The 22,357-nt window shown below is 53.7% G+C and overlaps 2 protein-coding genes across 2 annotated transcripts; one reads left to right on the forward strand and one right to left on the reverse strand.

Moving 5' to 3' along the window:
• Positions 1–399: 399 nt before the first annotated feature.
• Hsd3b7 (hydroxy-delta-5-steroid dehydrogenase, 3 beta- and steroid delta-isomerase 7) lies at positions 400–3,442 on the forward strand. Its single transcript, XM_036194086.1, has 7 exons — positions 400–524; positions 881–1,052; positions 1,276–1,431; positions 1,651–1,759; positions 1,828–1,927; positions 2,049–2,211; positions 2,628–3,442. Exons 2-7 carry the CDS (start codon positions 887–889, stop codon positions 3,041–3,043), a joined length of 1,110 nt encoding a protein of 369 aa, XP_036049979.1. The 5' UTR covers positions 400–524; positions 881–886; the 3' UTR covers positions 3,044–3,442.
• A 3,210-nt stretch (positions 3,443–6,652) lies between these two features.
• Stx1b (syntaxin 1B) lies at positions 6,653–22,002 on the reverse strand. Its single transcript, XM_036194122.1, has 10 exons — positions 21,691–22,002; positions 13,145–13,219; positions 12,853–12,952; positions 12,705–12,779; positions 9,944–10,017; positions 9,632–9,740; positions 9,375–9,448; positions 7,748–7,885; positions 7,541–7,651; positions 6,653–7,320 (listed from the first exon to the last, which is right to left on the reverse strand). Exons 1-10 carry the CDS (start codon positions 21,718–21,720, stop codon positions 7,240–7,242), a joined length of 867 nt encoding a protein of 288 aa, XP_036050015.1. The 5' UTR covers positions 21,721–22,002; the 3' UTR covers positions 6,653–7,239.
• Positions 22,003–22,357: the final 355 nt, after the last annotated feature.

The raw sequence follows: 22,357 nt of genomic DNA on the forward strand, positions 1-22,357 counted from the left end.
AGCAAGAGGGGAAACGGGTGGCCCAAAGTTTGCAGGGGACTAGTACTGCAGACAGCAGTGCTGACTTGGACCAACCACCTAACGGACTGCAACACCATGCCAGTATCTCCCCACGGATGCTAGCCAGAGCTGTACCAAGACCAGGCTTCCCTCCTCTCTCCCCAGAACCACAGCTGGTGCTGGGTCTCCAGCCTACTGGGAAAACCAGCAGGAGGGAAGAGCCAAGGTCAGGTAGCAGTGATGACCCTATTATCCCCAAACATGTCATCACCAAGTGTGCAGGTTCTGTCCTCCGCCAGCCACTGAGAGTGGACTGGCCACCAGGGGGCACTCTGGCAAGAGAATTCCCTCCAAACCCCCTTGCCCGCCCCTAGGGGTGGAGGCTAGGCTGGTCTCCTTCCTGGAATGAGCCAGGAGGGAGGAGCAAGCGGAAGGAAGGAAGCCTGTGTGCAGCTAGCTGGCCCATCAGCCCTGGACACAACCTCTCCCAGTGGCCAGTTTGGACTCCCTGGGACTAGCTACAGGTAGGCAGAGATGGTACTGAGCCCCAGGTGGCCCTTCCTTCTCTTACAGTGCCAGCCCTTACCACCCCTTAACCCTTGCTATCCAACTCTTTGCCTTTTCCCTCCTCTAGTCTCCCCCAGTCAGTGTTTCCATCCATCTCCACCCCTAACCCTTTTCTACATCCAATCCTAGTGACTCAGCAGTTAGGGTCAGGAGGGCAGGCAGCCTGATTGCTAAAAGCACACAACCGCACCGACAGCTGCTGCTCGCCCTCTTGCACCATACCGCCGCCCCACCGCTGGACCCCTTCTAGGAATCACACAGTTGGAGCAGCTGGTGTCAGGCCATTCTAGTGAGCTAGATTCTCTTCCCACAGCTGGGCATGGCGGGATCCGCACAGGTGCCGACACTGGTGTACCTGGTCACAGGTGGCTGTGGCTTCCTGGGGGAGCACATTGTTCGGATGCTGTTGGAGCGGGAGCCCAGGCTCCGGGAGCTGCGTGTCTTTGACCTGCACCTGGGTTCCTGGCTGGAGGAGCTGAAAACAGGTGACTGCTGCAGTGGGTACTAACGTGGGAGGGTGTGGTGCCCCATCCCTCCCCAAACTGGGGTACCGCCACTTGTGGAAAAGGTGATTCCTGTGTCTGTTCTCCAGCTCACACATGGGATGGGTGAGTCACTGGGAACACGTGGGCCCCTGGGGGCATACAGGCTGAACTCAGCAGCTGGCTCAGGCCTCAGCTCTGACACCGCCTCGGGCCTCTTCACCAGGGCCTGTGCAGGTGACCGCCATCCAGGGGGACGTGACTCAGGCCCACGAGGTGGCAGCTGCCATGGCTGGATGTCATGTGGTCATCCACACAGCTGGGCTGGTGGATGTGTTTGGGAAGGCCAGTCCAAAGACCATCCACAAAGTGAATGTGCTAGGTGAGGAGCTACCTACCTGTTCTTTTGCGGGACACCTGTCCTTCCTTAGTGTGTGACCTGACCTTAGCATCCGGTCGAGGCTGTCTTGCTCATAACCCAGCCCCATCACTGCTGCCCACCCTCTCCTCACCTACGGTGGTTCTCCTTGGACACTGGGTAGGAGCAGAAAGAGATGCTGAGACAGGAAGACACAGCTTGTATCTGTCCCTTCCTTCACAGGCACACAGAATGTGATTGAGGCCTGTGTGCGGACTGGAACTCAGTTCCTGGTCTACACAAGCAGCATGGAAGTTGTGGGGCCTAACGTCAAGGGCCACCCCTTCTACAGGTAAGCTCAGCCCTGCTTCACTTCAGAGCCCATTTCCCTCCAGCACTTAGTCTTTTCTCTCCCTCTAGGGGCGATGAAGACACCCCATATGAGGCAGTCCACAGGCACCCCTACCCTTGTAGCAAAGCCCTTGCTGAACAACTGGTCCTGGAAGCCAATGGAAGAAAGGTACGCTGCCAGGATAGGGCTTGGGGTGAAGGCAGAAGCAGACCCTGAACCCAAGCTTCATCGCCACCCCATGGTGGCCAGGCTAGAGGGCTGTGCTCCAACATTCTCCCTTTGCCACCAGGTCAATGGAGGGCTGCCCCTGGTGACATGTGCCCTTCGACCCACGGGCATCTATGGTGAAGGTCATCAGGTCATGAGAGACTTCTACAACCAGGGCCTGCGCTTTGGAGGTCGGCTGTTTCGGGCCATCCCAGCTTCTGTGGAGCATGGTCGGGTCTATGTTGGTAAGGACAGAGCAAAGCAAAGGGGGGCCGAGGGCAAGGCAAGAGCACTGGCTTTGAAAGTGGCAGAGCCACGAGGGTCCCCCCGGCTCTGAGGGCTCAGGCAGACAGTGATCACATGGGCACTTCCTGCATGGGCTGCAAAAGAGAAAGGATCCATGCCCGTTGGGAGGGCTGATGTAAAACTGTGTCCTGGGTTTTGCTGGGCACCGAAGCATGTGAGTGCCAGTTCTCCAGAGAAAGAAAAGGGCAGCATCTGTACAGAAACCAAGTGGCCCCTGCAGGGCTGTGGCTACAGGGGCTGGGGGAGCGGCAACCCTGACCAGCCAGTAGTGAGGTTTGGCAGCATCTAATGGGGCCGAATAGGGGACTGGACCAAGGGCCCTCAGTGGCACCCCTCCCTCCCTCCCTCCGGGTAGGCAATGTGGCTTGGATGCACCTGTTGGTGGCCCGAGAACTGGAGCAGCGGGCCGCGCTCATGGGTGGCCAGGTATATTTCTGCTATGATAAGTCACCTTATAAGAGCTACGAGGACTTCAACATGGAGTTTCTGGGTCCCTGTGGACTTAGGCTGATAGGCACCCACCCACTTCTACCCTACTGGCTGCTAATGCTTCTGGCTACCCTCAACGCCCTCCTGCAGTGGTTGCTCCGCCCACTGGTGCGGTACACACCCCTGCTGAACCCCTATACTCTGGCCATGGCCAACACCACCTTTACTGTCAGTACCAACAAGGCACAGCGCCATTTCGGCTATAAGCCCATCTTCTCATGGGAAGAGAGCAAGGCCCGCACCATTCACTGGGTGCAGGCCTTGGAGGGTTCGGCCAGGTGATGTGGCCAGGGACTGGAGGCCGCTGTGGTGCATACTCAAGATCCTGAGCTTCAGAACTGGATGGAGAGAAGTGGCTGCCTTCTGAAGCTGGGGCTGCGGTGCCTGACTGCATGGGTGATGTGGACCCTGCCACATTTTAACTATCCCAGCTTCCAAGTTCTAGGACAGGGGTTGGGGACAGGCATATCTTTGGTCCCAACTGATTCCTGATGGTCCCACTACCCCTTCCCATTTCCAGTTTCTCAAGCTGGAAGGGGCAAAGATCCCAGACACCTGCTGGTCTGCTTACTCCAGGTGTCTTCAGACCTGCCTTCTGCCACATCTGGCTCTCCTTAAGAGGTTATAGGTCCATCTTTTTTTTGTTGTTTTTTGTTTGTTTGTTTGTTTGTTTTTTGGTTTTTCGAGACAGGGTTTCTCTGTGTAGCTTTGTACCTTTCCTGGATCTCGCTCTGTAGACCAGGCTGGCCTCAAACTCACAAAGATCCGCCTGGCTCTGCCTCCAAGTGCTGGGATTAAAAGCGTGCACCACCAATGCTTGGCCCATCATTTTCTTAAGTGTATGTCTTTTAGACATTTATCTTTTAATTTGCTTTAAAGAAAATTGAAGAAATCAATGATTTTCCATGCCTTGCCTCTCCAACCAAATTCAGCTCCTGTGATATTGTTAGCTTTCTGCCAAGGATGCCGACCATGCTGTATCTGGCCAAGCCTGGATTAAAAAGCCTTTTCCAAGTCTGTGTCTACCTGTTGCTCAGCCCCACCCCCAGTGTGTCCCCTCACCACGGCGCCCGTCCCGTGTGGGGACAGAAGGAAGTGAGCACACAGCAAACCCGCTGTTGGATTACTTGCTATTTCTCCCGTCCCACTAGGCCCAACCTGGCCCAGGATGGGGTTCGGGGACTCTGAGGACAGGACATGCAGGTCTGGGGCAGGGGTCAGAATTTCCTGTATTTTATCCATTTGCAACTTGGTCACCAATAGAGAGAAATAAGACTGAAGGCTAACAGGAGGGTGGCCAGGCTCTGGGCCCCCAGCCAGGCCCCAGGAGTCCTGTCCCCTCGGGAGGGGAGGGAGAGAATTCTAGAAACCAGTGGAGAAAAGAGAAGGGGGCAGGGGCTCATGTCAGCAAACATGGCTACGTCACAGGACACGCCAGCGGCACAGAAACACACCAACACGCACAGCTGCACAGCAGGGCATCGGGGGAGGCCAGGTGTGGGGAAGGAGCTAGGGACCAACCATCTTGTTCTCTGTGAGGTGGGTAGGGCAGGGTGAGTGCATAGAACACATCATGTGTACACGCTCAAGGCATGACAAGAGTGTGATGACCCACGGGCACATGAGACGGACACATGGTGTGCTGTGAGAGGCCGGGAAGGGACAGTGGAAGCACTGAGTCCGGGCGTGGGCCTAGGACCACCAAGGGGCACATTTGGGCGTGTCGGTTTTAGGTGTGTGGAGGGCAGGCGGCACACACTTATCTGAGAACATGCAAAAGACACCAGCCCCCAGACAGTCATCCAGGACACACATGGACAGTGGCCAATAAGCACGTCCATCATGTGATGTGTGGGTCTTGTAGAAAGCTGGGTTACAGCAGACTCTCAGGGACTGCTGATCCACTTGAAGCCCAGTGGTGGGCAGCCCTGAGCCCAGTGCCATTCAAAGAGGCAGAAGCAGCATGCCAGCCACAGTCCTGTCCTTGTGAATACCACGACTGGGGTGTCAGGGAGGCTGCTAGAAACACCTGGGTTAAAAGGAGTTCTGGCTGGTCTGAAGGAAGAAGGGGATGGATGCTGGGGCCTCCTCTGACGTCTCCAAAGAAGCCAAGGATGGGGACAGGAGGCTCTGGGTGGACTCCTGTCCTGCCAAAGAGTATTCTGGAAATGGGAGAGGCAGGCTCCCTCCTCAGCACAGCTAACCTGGGGGTTACATACATTGTGGACACACACACACACACACACACACACACACACACACACACACACACGTCAGGTGAACAGCTCAAACATCCAGGCAGGAAAGAAGGAAAGAGCTCAGCTGTCAGGGCTTGTTGAGAAGATTTTCCTCAGGGAAGTCATCTTTGCAGAGTCTCTTCCTTTCCATCTGTCCCAGTTCTGCATGTGCTTGTGTACACACACACACACACACACACACACACACACACACTTCACATGGCTACCCCTACTCCAGGGCAGGGCATATGCACCTCTGTGTGCCACCTACATGTTCACAGGACTTCTAGCACTGCCCTTTATCCCATTTACCGCCTGCCTACTCCCAGAGAACCCACAAAACGTCCACACAATGGAAAGGGTTCCTCCACTCCTCACCACCAGAGAACAGTCACTTCCTGTCTCACCCTCCCCTGTCAGCCAGCTGTGGTTTCAGCAGTACACATGTCCGAGGGACAGATTCAAGGATGGCCCTAAGTAGTAGCCAACAGGTATGTGTGAGACCCAGTTGCCCAAGCCCAAGTCTCTTGAGGAAGAGTCCAGAGCATCAGCTACGGCAGTGAGAACAAGCAAGAGCTTCTGAGGTGAGTTTGAGAGGCAGGAAGGGGAAATGCCATGGTTTCCCGCCAGCCTGGAGCAGCCCTTGACATCTAACCTCCTTAGGCCCACCACACTCCTCCCAGGAGACAGTTTATGTGCAAATGGGTGTGGCCCAGGATGGGCGCCATGCTGTTCATGTGTGAGGCCCCAGCACCTACGTGTGGCCACCTTTCTGGAACTCCCTCAGCCTCGGCATTTGTGAACACACTAGGACGTGCTAGTTGTCCAAGGCTTGGTACTACTATCAGGCAGAAACAGAAAGGGAAGACTTGGTGTGTTCCCCTGTCAGACGGTCTCATGAGGGAAAAGTACCACTTGCACACTCCCGATGGAGCAGTGTGTGTGTGTGTGTGGCTGCTGTTCTGAGGAGAGGGCGTGAGCAACTAAGTGTGAAGAAACAAACCTGGGGATCATGTCCTTAAAGACAGTGTGTGCCTGTGAGAAGCAGAAACAGAAACAGGTAGAGAGTCCCTAAGGATGCACACGTGCACACACATACAGTCATATTCCAGGTAGCTTAGAAACAGGTATCTATACCCACCCAAAACTAGTGTCTGATTCACAGCGCAAATGGCTGTGTCTGAACAGAAAACTATCAGCACCACACACACACACACACACACACACACACACACACACACACACAGACAGAGAGAGAGAAAGAGAGAGAGAGAGAGAGAGAGAGAGAGAGAGAGAGAGAGGAGTCTTGTGCGCAAGCCCTTTACATCATCTGTTAGGGAAAACACACATTCATACAAACTAAGCCAGGTTGTTTATCATTTACACACAGGCTTCCACTTGCCTCCCCTGAACTCCAAGGCTCAACACACACACACACACACACACACACACACACACACACACACACACACGGGCAATTAGTCCCCAGGACATGATACAACCCCTGGCAATAACGGAGCCGGGAGATTCTGTGAGTTCGTTCTACATTACATGAGACGTATGCCATGGTCTCTGGGCCTCCCTGGATCCTTTGAGGATGTGAATTATCCACACACATACCTCCCGCTCCAAAGGTAGCAGACAGAAGAGAAGGTCAGCTGAGGAAATGCTTTTGCATTGGGTTTTCACACTTACAAAACTCCATGTACACACATTATATGGCCACAGATCTATACACACACACACACACACACACACACACACACACACACACACACACGCACACCTGTACTACACATATGTCTATTCACAGAAGACAATTTAGGGCATGGTGGACTGCTGTGTTATACTTGGCTGCAGTCTGCACAGCAACCGGATAGAGAGGGGAGATCAGACCACACACAGGACAGAGGTGGCAGCAAGAAGGCTCCAAGGGATCTACATACATCTACACAAGTACACACACGCTGGGGTGTCCACACGTCTTGAGCATGTGCCCGCGGCATGCATGTTGGTGTGCATGTGTGATCACGCCTGCTGCTATCTATGTGCGGCAAGGTGGAGGTGGGATCCATGGCAAGGTGAGAGCCAGGGACCCCAGGGTCGGCATGAAGGTGAGAAGGAGCCGGGACTGCCTGGGTCTGTTTTGGGAGTGAGCTTGGAGCAGGGACAGTGAGAGGGTGGGGGGGTATTGCTCCCGATGTGTGGGGAGGGACCAAGGGAAGAGGGGGGAAGGGGGGCCTACAAGCCCAGTGTCCCCCCAATGGATGACGCCAAGACCACCCCCAGCACCACACAGCAAATGATGATCATGATTTTCTTCTGCAGGTAGGAAGATGAGTGGGGGAAGAGGGAGAGAGAGAAAGAGAGAGACAGACAGACAGACAAATGAAGGGAGAGTTGGGATGTGGGACATGAGGAAAGAGAGGGGAGAGAAAAGAGAAACAGGAAGAGGTCAGAGCCAGAGATAAGGCACCCACTTCATAGCTGCCACACCCCACCCACTGATCTACCCCGCCATCAGGCCCCTCCGCTGGCTTACCCTCCTCGCCTTGCTCTGGTATTTCACAGCTTTCTTGGTGTCGGACACAGCTCGTTCCACATAGTCCACGGAATGTTCCACATTGTATTCGATGCGGTCAATCATCTCGCCCTGCAGACACAGGGAATGTGAAGAGGGGAGAGGGTTAGAAAAGACAACCTCGGGGCTGGGGTGGGGGTGGGGGTCCCAGACTGGTGCAGCCTGTACCTGGCTCTCCACCAGCATGGCCATGTCCACAAACATGTCATGCAGCTCTCGGATGCTGGTTTCCAGCTTGATGATCTCGTTGTGCCTTGTCTCAATCTCATTTAGGGCCTGCTTTGTCATCTGTGAGTCCATCTTGATCTAGGGGACAGGAGAAGAGAGGGCTAGAACCACCCTTTGCCCATGTCACAGTTTCAACCTAACAGTTACAGGGGCCGGGTTCAAATCCCTGGGCAAATTGTTTACCCTCTTCTGGACCTTATTAGCACCACCTAGAAAATATGGATCATAAGCTGGGGGTGGTGGCACACGCCTTTGATCCCAGCACCTGGGAGGCAGAGGCAGGCGGATCTCTGTGAGTTCGAGGCCAGCCTGGGCTACAGAGAGTTCCAGGACAGCTAGGGTGGTTACACAGAGAAATCCTGTCTGGAAAAGAAAGAAAGGAAGGAAAGAAAGAGAGAGAGAGAGAGAGAGAGAGAGAGAGAGATGAATCATAACAGTGCCTATCTCAAAAGACTGTTGTAAACTGAGTGAGGTCTATAAAGGTGGTTTCCATGCCACAATGGAATGCCAGGGGGCAGAGGTCAACTTTTTTTTTTTCTTCTGTTTTGAGGCAGGTCTCTCCATATAGTCCTGGCTGTCTTGGAAGCTATGAAAACCAGACTAGCCTTGAACTCACAGAGATCCTCCTGTTTCTGCCTCCCAAGCGCCACTATGCCTGGCCAGAGGTCAGCTCTTGCCCACTAAAGTAAGGCCTCTTGGAGGCACCCACCAGGCGCCTCTCCAGTCTCACACAGAAGGACAGACAACCCTAGGAGAGCTGTTGGGAGGAGGAGGACTGCCCAACTGGCCCACAACCTATCTGCCCAGGGTTAATGCAACAAAACCCAACTATTCACACACCTCTGTATTGCAAACCGTTAGACCGTTACGGTGAATGCTTTATACCTGGTCTACACCCATTCCCAAAGTCATCTGGCCATAGAGGCAGAAATGGAGACAGGACTGGGCAGGCCAAAGCTCATGTCCACAGGAGAAAGAGAGCCTGAGTTTGGGGAAAACCCATCCACTCACGTATAAACAGAACAGGGCCGTGTGGAAACTTAAGCCAAACCAAAAGAAAAGCCTTCAAAAAATGAATCACAGAGAATGCATGCTTGGCGGGGGGAGTAGGCTGTAGATTCCTGTGGGTCTGGAAGTATGCTGTCAGCCACCATACTGAAGAGCTCTGACTCAGAAATTAGACTGTGGAGTCAAGTTCTTCACAAATTATTTCACTTTCTGGCTCAATTTTCCTCATTTGTGAAATGGGCTACTTCTGAGATCATAGGGAAGATGAAATGAAGCCAGACATAGTGGTTCACCCACATAATTCCAGCTGAGGCTGGAGGATTGGGCCACATAGCATGATCCTGTCTCAAAAAAACAAACAGAAAGTCCTGCAGGTGTAGAAATGCCTGGCACAGCACTATTGACCGATTTTAAGGAGGTGCCTTCCTGCCCTGCCCCCATGGAATCTCCCAGCTCTTGGTCCAAGTTGTCCATTGTCTGGGATTCCAGGGTGGACGTGGTGGAGAGGCAAACGTTTCCCTGACGGACCCGGACCCTGACCCGACCCCGGGGGGCTCACGTCGTCAGTGAAGATGGCCAGCTTCCCGCTTTCCAACATGTCTTCCAGCTCTTCATTGGTAGTGGTCCTGCCCGCTGTGGAGAGAAAGGACTTCCTGCTCAGGAAGCGGGCCTGAGGTGGTGGCATGAAGGGTGCAGGAACCCAGGAGCCACCCACCCTTCCACCAGGCTCAGGCCGGGGCGCTGGCTCCGGGGAGGAACCACCCGGAGGGGGCCTGTCAAGTGCTGGGAGTCTGGGGAGGGGAGGGCCACACGCACTGATCTCCAGCTGCCGCTGGATGCGGTCCTTGCAGCGGTCCCGGTACTTGGACTGGGTTGCATTATACTCGGTCATTACCTCCACGAACTTCCGCGAGAGTGTGGAGTGCTAGAGAATTGGGAAAAGACACAGCAGGGTGTCAGGGACACAAGGCTGCAACACCAGCCTCCCACGAATTCACAACCGTATCCCCATCCTTAGCCCGCAGGCATCAATTGGTCCCGCGGAACTCTGCTCTCTGCCACAGACCCGCCCAGAGCCCCCCACAGAGACCACTCCTGCAGGGCTGGTCCTCCGCACCCTGAGCCTACCTGGGTCTTGCGGATGCGCAAGTCTGCGGAGGAACGATTCAGCCCCTCTTCCTGCTCAATGCTTTGTTCGATGGCTGGGGGAAAGAAGGCACAGTGACAGGCTGGAGACCAGGGGACGTGGCGGGGGGACCGGGATCTGGGGTGTAGGAAGAGGTAGGTTCCAGGCTTGGGGAAGAGACACCATGCACCACGAAAAGGACTATGGTGAGGTATAGTTTTGCAGGCTGCCAAGTACACGGGTAGGGATTTGAGGGGGTTTCCTAAGGCAGGTAGGGAGAGAGACAGAGTCAAAAGGTCACCAGACAAGTTTGTTCTGGTGGAAGGATTTTGCCTTGGAAAGAGCCCAAACCCAGGAGGGAATGAATATAGCCAGTCCACTAGAGGGGACACCCCCGCTCCCCAAGCAGTTTCCAGTTCCTTTCATCTCTGAACAAGAAGCAAAACCCACCAATCCTTTTTTTTTTTTTCCTTTTCTTTTTCAGGTTGTTGTTACATTGCCTCGAACTTGTGGACTCAAAGATACTTCTTAACTTTCTGAGTAGCTGCTGCTCCTGCAGGCAAGATGCCAGCTACCTTCCAACTTTCCGGTGGCCATTCTTTCCATGAGAATTCTATAGCTTATAGATGGATGTTCCAACAGAGAAAACTTAGTTGCTCTGCTTGTCCTGTGAGTTCCCACTTCTTTTTTATTTTATTTTTTTGTTTTTCGAGACAAGGTTTCTCTGTATAGCTTTGGCTGCCTGGAACTCGCCCTATAGACCAGGCTGGCCTCGAACTCACACAGAACCACCTGACTCTGCCTCCCGAAATGCTGCGATTAAAGGCGCACACCACCATGCCCGGCTGAGTTCCCACTTCTAAAGGATGTTTTAGACTGCTTTTGGACCATGTATTCCTGACTCCGTCACTCAGATTTCTAAGAAGAGCTTGCAGTGACAGCTTCTTCAAGTGAGATCAGAAAATGCAGCAGGGATGAATCACCAAGGCTGCTTAGACTCGGGGCCTCGGGGAGGAAGGCAGCTAGATGGCCCCTCAAGGCAGGCAGGAACAGCGTCTGAGCACTATCCCTGGCTGCGCCAGTTCACCGAAAACACCAGACACACATGATTAGGGATCCAGGGACCTGCTGGTCCTGCTGGGCCGCATAATGAGCCCGGGGTCTAGGGCCAGGGCTGGACAGAAGAGGGTCTTTTACAATTCTGGGAACTCAGTGGTTTGGGTTGATATTTCACACTAGAAACTGGGGTTCAAATTCCTGAGACTACTCGTCAAGGTCACCCTGATGCTACCAATTGGAAAAAGATGGGAAAGATGGTTTGTTTGTTTCCTGGTCAGTTTCTTAACTACCTTCACTTTTCCTGTCTTCTGTCTGGACCTATTCCTGATCCCCTGACCACAAGGTTTTCTCATGGTCTTCTAGAAAGTGTTCTCGATCAGGACACGAGTCTGAAGAAACCACTGAGTCCTACCAAGTGCTAAAATTATAGGGGCACACCATTATGCCTCCTGCAACCCAACTTTTATGGTGTTTGTTTTGAAAATGTCACCTTATAACTCTGGCTATGTAGACCAGGCTAGCTTCAAACTGGTAGAGATCTACCTGCCTCTGCCTCCCTAGTGCTGAGCCTAAAGGTGTGGGCCACCATGTCTGGCAACTTTTCTGTTTTATATTTGAGGTTCTTGATAAGACTTCATCTGGAGAAAAATATTTTGCTGTCAAAAACAGAAGAAAAAAATTTTCATAATTGCTTCCAGTTTCCCCTACTATAGTGATGAGCAAACCAAGGATAGGGACTGTCCACAGTGAGTCAACATCGGAGGCTGGACTCCTCGTGTAGATTGCATGAACATGACCCCAGAGCATACAAAGACCTTGTCCTTACAGGTCAGCATCAAAGGTTTACGCACGGCTTCCTCTTAAGTCCAAAGGGACATGAAGCTTGTTTCCTCATCTCCCCAGGTAAGGTCAGTGGTTTGGGGGACAGGCCCTCAGTAAAGCCTGTCTAAAACCTAGCAATGGCCTCAGTGCTGCAGATCCTTAGTAACTGTCTTATGCTGCTGAATTACCATGGCACACAAGTAGCCGCTCCTTAATACTGCTACCCCTGGCACCAGCAGACGAGGAGGTTCCCAACCCACAGTGCTGTGAGGGAAGGTGATTATTACCAGCACCCAAGTCCTTAAATTAGAGTGAATCCATGAGCATTTGGCAAGGCTCTCCTGCAAGCATGCCAGCCCCTGATGTCAGCCACACAGTCCAATCTGTCCTGAGCCGAGGATACTAAGCATTTGCTGAGCACCCTAGTGGGTGCTCAGTGTCGTGATCAGAGCCTGTTCAGGACAAACGAGGACTGAACAAGATTTAAACCTCTTGGTTGAGTATGTTTCTTTCATCCCCTCCTCCCTTCCTTCCTGGAGTTTTTTAAATAGGGTCTTGCTATCTAGCCCACATTTATCAGGAACTGTCCCCTTTCCTGTTACAGCATCCTGAGTGCCGGGATTATAGGTCGTCACCACCGTGACTGACTGGAAATCTGTATTTCTCTCATTGATGGCTCTCAGGTGCAGTTCAGGCGGAAACCCTACCCAGCTCACTTCCCTGTCACGTGTCTCCAAAGAATGTGGGCAAAAGTGGGCTCGTGCATTTCTCACTGATGAGGAATCTGGGCCCCAGAAGCCTGTGAGCACTGCTTCCAGAGGCCTGCTTGATCCAATGCAGGGCAGAGATCTTTCTCGGCAATTGCAGAATTGCATTCCTCACCTTTCAACTTGGACCGGACCTTGTTTGCCGTCTTTTTGATGTCTGCCGTGAGGTCCTCCAGCTCCTGTTTAGTCTCTGCGGGGAGGGCAAAGAGGGAGGTGAGAAGCTGGATGGGGCCCCAACCCAAGTGCCCCGAAGTGGTACTCACTCTCGTCCGGGTTGGGGGCGGCCAGGATGGCACTGTGCTGTTTCTTCACTTGTCCTACGTCCTCAGACAGTTTCTCAATGCAGCCTCGGATCTCTTCCACCTGGGACAGGAAATCAAGTAACCCCTCACCCCGGTTGGTGGGCCAGATGAGGGAATCAGGACAACTAGCCAGTGCTCCATGAAATGGGCCAAACTCAGAAGGCCAAGGAGTGTGCAGGAAAGAGAGGGGTGCGCAGGGCAAAGGAAGTTGTTGGAAAGGGGCATTCTGGGCCAGGGCTATTGGAGGCTCTACCTGTTCAAAGAACTCATCCATAAAGTGGTCTCGATCCACATGGACCACTTCCTCTTCATCATCACTGTCTTTCGCCTGCAGAGCAAAACAAGGCCAGATCCATGAGCATCCCTTCCCTGTCCCCAAGGTTCTCTTGCTCTCTGGTCCTCTACCTGCTACACATACATGGATGGTTGCAATTCTAGGCTCAGAAACTAGGGAAGGGTCCTAGTCAGGAGGGGCGGCAAGGACACAAACAGTCAGAGCCAGTGCTGGATATCTTGAAGAACAATGTCTTAGATGCCCAGGTACCTTAAAGGGAGTCAGCTACAGGCACTCTCTGAGGTAGGAACAGCCTCATGCATTCAGAGTCTCCTTGGAAAGAAAGCTGTTGCTATTGACTGTTGGATATGGACAAACTTCAATATTTCAACAACCAACTAAATGTCATCTTTGTGATGGTTGTCTCTGGTCTCCAAAGAGGACTCTAGAATGGTTTCCCAGGCTGTGAACCTTCCTACCATCCCCTGGCAGTGCCTGCTCGGGTCTCCCTTTTCCCTGGCCCGACCTGACCATTCATTCATTCCCTTATAGAAGGTCACATCACTGCCAAGCTGCCAGTGGCTGATGCCAAGTTGAGCAAGCACAGCCAGGCCCAGTAAGGGCCAGCAGAGCCATGTCTGCAGCACTCTGACCTGCTTCTTCCCACACCTTCCTCCTCCTCCCTTGCTCTCTACTACTGGAGACCCTCCTCCCCCCACCCCCCACGCTACTCACTCACTTTCTTCCAGTCCCTTCCACCCTACACCCACTCTGACTCGGATTTCCCAGTTGCAACCCCGCAGCTGCTCAGCCCTCCACCCTCAGGGCTCAGAGACACAAAGGGATCTACCCACCCACACTGCCATCTCCAGGCAGACCAGTGACACAGACAGAAGCACTGACACCCAGGCACACAGAAATAGGCCCCCAACACCCACATGGAGCCACCCTGCTACGCTGACATTCACCGCACACAGACCCAGGCAGAGCTGCATTGCCGACACATGGACACACAGACCTGCAGCCACGTCCCTAGGATGTGAAGGAGGGTGCTGCCTGCTCACCCAACCTCTTGAGTCTCAGGACTGCATTCTCACTCACTTGGGCGGAAGGCACAAAAGGGCTCCCCTGGGATCCCCACTCATCTTTGCTTGGGACAGAACTCTCAGGGCAAAGTTGAACACAGCCATCAACAGCCATTATGTCTGGAACCCTAATCAGCCTCAGTGGAAAGTTAAAGGGGTCAGCCTAAATCCCAGGCAGGCTGAGCCAGAGTTCAGACAGAATGTAGCCAAGAGAGCCTGTGTGGAATCCAGACAGAAGCCGAACAGCAGCTGCCTGGAAGTGGAGCCACTGGGACCGGAAGCAGAGAGCTGACAGTCTGTAGCAGAGCACAGAGGACAGGGTAAGGAACTGCACTTGGCTCCGAAGTATCTGTTCAGGCTGAACCTACACAAAGCCAGATGGGACTAACATACAACCAAGATGCCGAGATCACTTGGGATCAGTAGAGCCCCGCAGCTCTGGGACCAGCGCAACCCAGAGGAAACCTCCTGCTGCAGGCCAGAAAGTCACCTGATTCTGCCCAAACCAAACTTGATAGTCTCAAAGACCCTGCTAGGACTACTGGCTTCTCCAGCCTCAACCTGCCCCAGGACTGCCCCTGGCAGATGTCGGCCCTGCATGAGGAGGAGAGTTCATCTTTAGGGTGCATTAGTTTCTTACGGTGCTTTCCAGCTTCTCAGCCTCCAAGGCCACAGCGTCCTGTGGACCCTCCTGTCCTTCACCCGCCCACCCTAGACCAGCTTCATACAGGTCAGGAGAACCTTTGCTGGTCTAGGTACCTAGGAACTTTCCTCTTCTCTGGCTCTTTCCCTTCCCATGCCAACTTGAGGAAGTTCTTCCTAAAGTCTGGCTTCACTTTCTCCTGCTGTTTTCAAAGCCTCTTTCCTTAGAGTATCCTAGAGTATCCAAGCTACCTATTTGCTTGCCCTTGAGAAGGGAAAAAAGGTAGTAGGGCCTAAGTATGATTTGGTTTGGGTAACAATTACAAAGAGAGCTAAAATTCCTCGGTGTGTACAAACATGTTCACATTCATAAACCTTTTGATCCTTACCACCACAGCCCAGTGGGAAAATACCGAACAAATACTGTTCCCATTTCACAGATGAAGGATCACAGAGCCAGGGTGGGCAAAGGACAGTGATCTGCCCAAGGCAGAGTAGGACTAGGGACTAGGTCTGCTTCCCACAAGGCTCTGGTTGCAATTGGTGCCCTAAGCACACTTTGCCATGGGTTCTTTCCCTCCAGGCCAGCTCCTGCTCGGGCCTCTTCAGCCTGACAGCCCAGCCACAGTGCCATGTGCCAGTGCCTTCCGAAGGCATCTTACATTATTCTCTCTATCTCTTCTGATCTTCTTCAAAACTCTGTAAGGGGAGGGCCCGGAGCCAGGGCTCAGCTGTTAAAAGTGTGTATTGATCTTACAGAGGGCCCAAGTTCAGTCCTCAGCACCCATGCTGGGTGGCTCACAACCACCTGTACGTAGCTCCACTCCAGGGGATCTGATGCCCTCTTCCGGTCTCTGCAGGCTCCTGTACCCCCACACACACACACACACACACACGAGGCCGATCTCTGTGAGTTTGAGGCTAGCCTGAGCTACAGTGAGGCTAATGAAAGAAGCCCTGTCTCAAAAACAACAACAGAAATAAAATAAAATCTATTTTAAAATCTTAAAAACTGGGTCTCGAGAGATGGCTCAGGGGTGAGGAGCCCTGGCTGCCCCTCCACGGGATCTGCCTCCATCCCAGCACCCGCGTGACAGCTCACAACCCTCTGGAGCACCAACCCCAGGGCGTCCAGACCTCTGGCCTCTGGGGGCACCAGGCATGCCTGTAGTGAAGACAAACCCTCGTACATAGTAAATAAACAGATAACTCTGTGAGCAGCCATGTATGGTGGTAAATACTTACAATCCCAGCATGGAAAGCCGAGGCAGGAGGATTGCCATAAGTTTGAAGCAACTGGGTTCCAGCTCAGCTTGAGCTACAGAATAAGATCCTAGAGAACAGACATAAACCTGCTCATACTTCTAATTACAGTAGAGGCAGAGCGAGGTGAATCTCTGTGAGTTCAAGGCCAGGTTGGTCTACACAGTCAGTTCCAAGCCAGACAGTAGTGACCACTGAGACAAACATTTCAACAGTTTTACAAAGTTCTGGGTGCTTATCTGTATATTCTGCACATGCCCAAATCTCTCTCTCTCTCTCTCTCTCTCTCTCTCTCTCTCTCTCTCTCTCGTGTGTGTGTGTGTGTGTGTGTGTGTGTGTGTGTGTGTGTGTGTGTGGAGGGTTGGGTGGGGATGGGGATGGAACCCCAGGGCCTATGCACATGCTAGGCAACACTCTATTACTAAGTGACCATGCCAGCTCTTGGTTTTCTGAGAGTCTTACTGTACTCAGGGTACCCTTTAACTTGGAATCCTCCTGCCTCTACTTCCTGAGTGCTGGAATTATAAACCGCATGGCCACCAGACTTATCCATTTAATTCTCACAAGAGCCTCCTGAGACAGACATTATCACACACCCCTTTCATAAGTGGGAAAACTTTCGGCAGAGAGAGGCCAATGAATCTGCACCGGTTCTGCTGCTGAACCGGCGCGGGGGCTTCCACCTTCCAGGCCTCATACCTTCAAATGGCAATCTCCTCCCACAGGGCAGCAGGAAGCAGTAGGACGGACAGGAAAGGCCCTAATGCCACAAGCGGGAGTGTCTGGTGAGGGTGGACTGGGAGCCTCTGTGCCTCCCGTGTGGCAGAGGAGGAGACATCTCAGACAGGGTGCTCTCTTGCCTGAGACTTCACAGCAGATGAGGCCAGAGGTGGAGCTTGAAACAGGGACCCGTCAAGTCTCAAGCCTTTCCCCATCCATCCTTCTGACCAGTGGCAGCGCCTCTGGTCCTACCTGGCCTCTGAGAGAGCTGTTGAGCTCACTCTCTTCTCCTCTACTTCTCTGTCCCTTCACCCACTTCTTTCCAGGGTCTCACTATGTGGCCCAGAGTAGCCTTCAACGTGCAGCGATCCTCCTGCCTCACCCTCTCAAGTGTTGGGATCACAGGTGTGAGCCCATGTCCAGTCCCTCACATTTAATCTCAGCCACTGCACAGAGTAGATGTTCTTATTCCTATCTGACAGATAAAGAAACTGAGTCACAGAAAGATTATATAACTTGCCCGAGGGTGATCGGCCAATGAGGTGTTGGTGGGTGGCAGGGCACTGTTTGTCACTGCCCCCCAACTGCTGGCCACCTGGGAGGATCCAGGGGTTAATAAGAGCTCCTGTCACCTTCTGAAGTTTCCTTGGCTGTGTGGGGCATTCAATTCAACCCCCTAGCTTCCATCTGACTCCTTAAAGTAAAGTTTTCCACACCAGCAACAAGAGGGTTCTGGTGTGTGTGTTCCCACGTATGTGAAGTTGGAGACTGAGCCAAGGGTATCAGATACACACGTGCTCACACACACACTACCGTATACTGCCCACCAGGCTCCTCAAGGTGCGAGCACTACCTTGTCAGACCCCCTCCTGCACCCCTCATGATTCTGCCCATCTGCCTCCTTAGCTTGGGCTTCCCCTCCCCATCTCCCATGGTCCAGCCTGGCTCTTCACTCCTTTCCCTCTGTTAGCCTACAGAGCCCACCTGCTCCCTTCCTGATCTTCTTCCCGCCTCCCCAAGTCACTCATTCATCTAACAAATATATATGATTGGCACTAGGGGTGAACAAGCCTGCGTAGGAAGGGCTTGCCTCCAAGGAGCTGAAGGTGTGTGTGTGGTGGGGGGTAAACAGTGAGAAATGGGTAAGAGTACCTAAGCCTGAAGGTAGCAGAGGAAGATAAACGGTGTGTGTGTGTGTGTGTGTGTGTGTGTGTGTGTGTGTGTGATGGAAACATGCATGCTGGCACTTTATTCAGGTGGCCAGGGAGGGTCTTTCTGAGGAGGTGACATTTGAGTTGAGTCCGACCATGCTGCAATGTGGGAGAAGTTGGACATAAGGCAACGGAAACAGTATTCTTGGGCAGAAAAAACCAAGAACTCAAGGCAGAGAAAAGCCCAGTGCACTGCAGGGGATGATCCGCTCACTCTAGTCTCTGCCTGCTCTTGCCATCCAGGAGGCCATCATGCAGGCTTCCTGGCCTCCCCTGCCCCTCTCCCTTTCTCCCCAACCTCCCACCCCAAGCTGCCACATGTCCTCCTGTTTTCCCTCACTCAGCCCTCTGCTCACTCTGGGTCCTGCTTCCTTCTTGGACCCGAGACATCTACTCAACTGAGGAGTCCCCACATGGAGGCTCCAAGTCCAGCCTAACAGCGCCTAACTCCCAACCAAAAGTCTGAGCAACCTGAGACAGAAAGCCCTGGTTCAACACCAGCTCCGCCAGCTGTGGCACCTCTGGCACTTCTGGCAAGTCTGTCTTTTTTCCTGTAGCCCTTGAGTAATTCCAAAATTAATTAGGTGTCATCCAAGTGGGCTTCTGTGATGCTCCAGAGAAAGTCAAAAGTCACCTGGGGCTGGCTAGCAACCACATAGCACTGCTGTCTGAGGCACCCTGTATGAACTGACCTTGAATTCTCGAAGTAATCTTGTGCAACCAAGTAGTACCATCACACTCCAATTACACATGGTAAAACTGAGGCTGCAATGTAGCTCAATAACAGAGTGCCTGCCTGGTGTACTCAAACCCTCAGTTCATGCCAGCACCACACACAGACACACACACACACACACACACACACACACAGAGAGAGAGAGAGACATACATACAGATAGAGATGCACACACACAGATACACACATAGTCATACATACAGATAGAGATGAACACACACAGTCATACACACAGATATATACACAGACATACACACAGACATACATACAGATAGAGATAAACACACAGTCATACACACAGATATACACACAGATATACACACAGACGCAGATGCACACAGATACATACACAGACACATACACATAGACACAGATATACACACAGACGCAGATGCACACAGATACATACACAGACACATACACATAGACACAGATGTGCACATACACACACATAGACACCCAGATATATACACACAGAGAAAGGCATATACACAGACACACACACACACACACACACACACACACACACACACACACACACTTGCGCCAGGTTAAATAATTTGCCCAAGGTCACACATGAAGTAACTAAGTTAGGACATAAGCCCAGACAGACAACCTGACTCCCATGTCTGAGCCCTCAACCTCTGTAGGATAAACATATTTGGAAACTCCTTGGGAAGACGACAGAGCTCTAGCAAGACAACCAGGCCCGGCAGCTGGCATTCCTGAGGCCCCTTCACCATGTTCTCCGGCCTGCTGAGTGTCTCCTGCTTTCCCACAGCCTGGCTTTCAACTCTAGCACAGACTCTTACACTCCAGACATCTGGAGCTCCTACCTACCCCACCCCGCCTGCACCCTCCCAAACCTCCACTCTCCCTAAGCTGTGACTAACAGCAAAGCCTTCAGTATTCACCCAGCCCTCAGCCCCAGCCCTCCACATCATTTGCCTCCTGCCTCAGCCACCTGGCTTCCCCGCCTCCCAACAGCTCTGGCCACAGGTTTCCTCACCTCTGGGCAGGGAGCCCTGACTCAGAGGAGTACTCCCCACTCTTGTCTCCCTCTCCCTGAAATTCTACCATAGTTCCACCCCCACTTTATCACATTTCTCCAGGTCTGGGAATCATAGACTGTTCTTGGCTGCTGGGGATCTGAGTTTGAATTCTGTTTTCTCCCTTGCTTAGCTGTGTGACCTGGGGAAGCCCTTTAAACCCACTGGGCTTTCATTTTCCCAAATATTAGACAAGGCGGACTCTCTATCTACCTTACGAGGAAGTTGGTTGGGATTTATTAGGATTACCATGGCAACCTGCTCTGCAAAAGGCACCTGGAAGGGAGCTGGGACGCTGAGGCTGCTGGTCTGGGTTTGAATCCTGCCTTTTTCGAGCTATGTAACTTTGGCCAAGTTCCTCTGTTGCCTTTTCTGTGAGATGAGATCATGCTAACACCAGCCTCACAGGACTGTCAGTAATCAGAGGTGATTTCCTATAGAATACGCAGAGTTGACTTGCCATTGCTGCCATTGTTCTCCTGAGGCAGTAAATAACCCTTCATGTCTCCCCCTCAACTGCCAGCTCCCCCTTCCTCCCCACTTCCACCTGCCTCCACAGGCAGTCCCTTGTTTCTGTGTTCCTCCCCTGTAGCTCCTGTGACCTGGGGTCCCCAACTCCAAGTCCAGCCTTTAGAGGCTTTCGAACAACACAGCTCTTGGTCTCCGCTCTCAACCTGTGTTTCAAAGGCCAAAGGTGTGGCCCCAGGTCAGCTGGGCAGCCTGCAGGCCCCTGAGCCATTTGACCTGCCCTACACAGACACTGGCTTGATGACCTTGGGGCAGTCCCTTCCCATCCCTGCACCTCAGTCTCCTCATCTGTCAGATGGAATAACAGTCTCTCGAAATTCTGGCATAACCCACTCTATCAGGGCCCAGTGCCCAGGGGCCACCACCACACAGCAGACTGCTACCTCAACCTCCTTGGGCCCATGTCATTCTCCAAATGGTTTCAGTGCCCTCCCTGCCCCGAAACCATGGCGGTCCCTCCTAAGAACAGCCTCCCCTGCAACCTCCTGACCTGTCCTCCCCCAGCTCTGCTGGCCAGCCTCCTGCAGCCTGGGCCCCGGGCCGCCAGCAGTCTGCCCCTGGCTGCTCCCATGCCCCAGTTCCCCCAAGCACTGTGTGGTCTGTGTCATACAACCCAATTCGGTGACCTGGTGGGTGGATCTTCCTCTCCTCTCCCACCTTTGGGGTCACCTCAGCTGAGGCTCTGGCCCAGGGGAACTGAGTTCTCCCCCACGCTCCCCCCTGTGAGCAGTGCCCTCTCCCCACGGTGCAACACACCAGTGCGCTTGCGTGCACACACACACACACACACACACACACACACACACACCACCACCACCACCACACACTTCATTCACTGCTAGGTGCTAGCTTCTAGTCCCAACCTGTGTCCTCCATCGCATCCCAAATCTGGGTCCTACTGGGCCCGGCATGCCCAGTAACCACCTCCATCCGTCCAGTTTGACAAACCTGCTCCAGGGATGATGGTGTCCCCCATTCCTCTCTTAACATTCACTCTCTCCCATCCCCAGGTTGGATCCCAGGGCCCCCCTGGGCATACGGGCTGCCCAGGCCCCTGAGACCTCTCCTGCCCCCTTGTGTCTTAATGGCCTTCAACTCCCTCCAGCCACTGTCCTCCAATTGCAGGTTCACTGGAGATATCAGGTGCCGGGGGATGTCAGGGTTCCTGGCTTCCAACCTCTATCTAGTCTTATCATTTGCCCCCCATGTCCCAGAATCTCCCCCACTCCGTCCCCACGCGCTCCCCAAATACAGGGTGCCGCCTCCCCACCTCTCCCACCCCCTAGCTCACACTCCGCAGCTCCTGAGTCCGATCCTTCATCCTGCGACGACGACGGGCTCCTCCTCCCCTTCTTCGTCCTCCTGCCTCCGCTGCTTCTCTCTGCCTCCTGCCTCTGTGCTGGAGGCCGGGGTCGGGGGGCACCGGACGAGACCTCCGAGGGATGCGAGGGTAAGGTGCGCGGCGGGGGGGCGGGGAGCTGAGGCCAGGCAGAGACAGGGGCCTGGGCCGACTGGGCTCTGCCTGGGCTGCGGTGGCGATGCGGCTGCGGCACAGGGTTGGATGGAGGGATGCGGGAGCCGAGGCGCGGGGGAGGGGGGCGGAGGGAGGTGAGGAGGAAGGGAGGGAAGGGGAACAGGAGGGGGCGGGGAGCAGGGGGCATGCGCAGCGCCCCGGGCTGGGGGCGCCTGGGGGTTGTAGTCCAGGGAGGGGCACCCACGGGAGGGGCAGAGGGGAGGCCCAGAGTGTGGGGGGCGGGGGCAGAGCCCAAGAAGCAGAGAGAGATGCAGAGGCAGGGACAGGGATGCTGGGTGAACGGCGGTTGGGGTGGACCAGCAGCAAGAAGGTCCTAAGGGAATAACCTGGGAGATACCGGCGGAGTGTATGTGCGGGTGTCTCTGTGAGCCTACACAGGACTTTTATCCTGTCCCTTCAGCTCCGCAGGAGGCTCTCTGGACTA

The sequence above is a fragment of the Onychomys torridus genome, chromosome 1, assembly GCF_903995425.1.
Source record: "Onychomys torridus chromosome 1, mOncTor1.1, whole genome shotgun sequence".
NCBI lineage: Eukaryota > Metazoa > Chordata > Mammalia > Rodentia > Cricetidae > Onychomys > Onychomys torridus.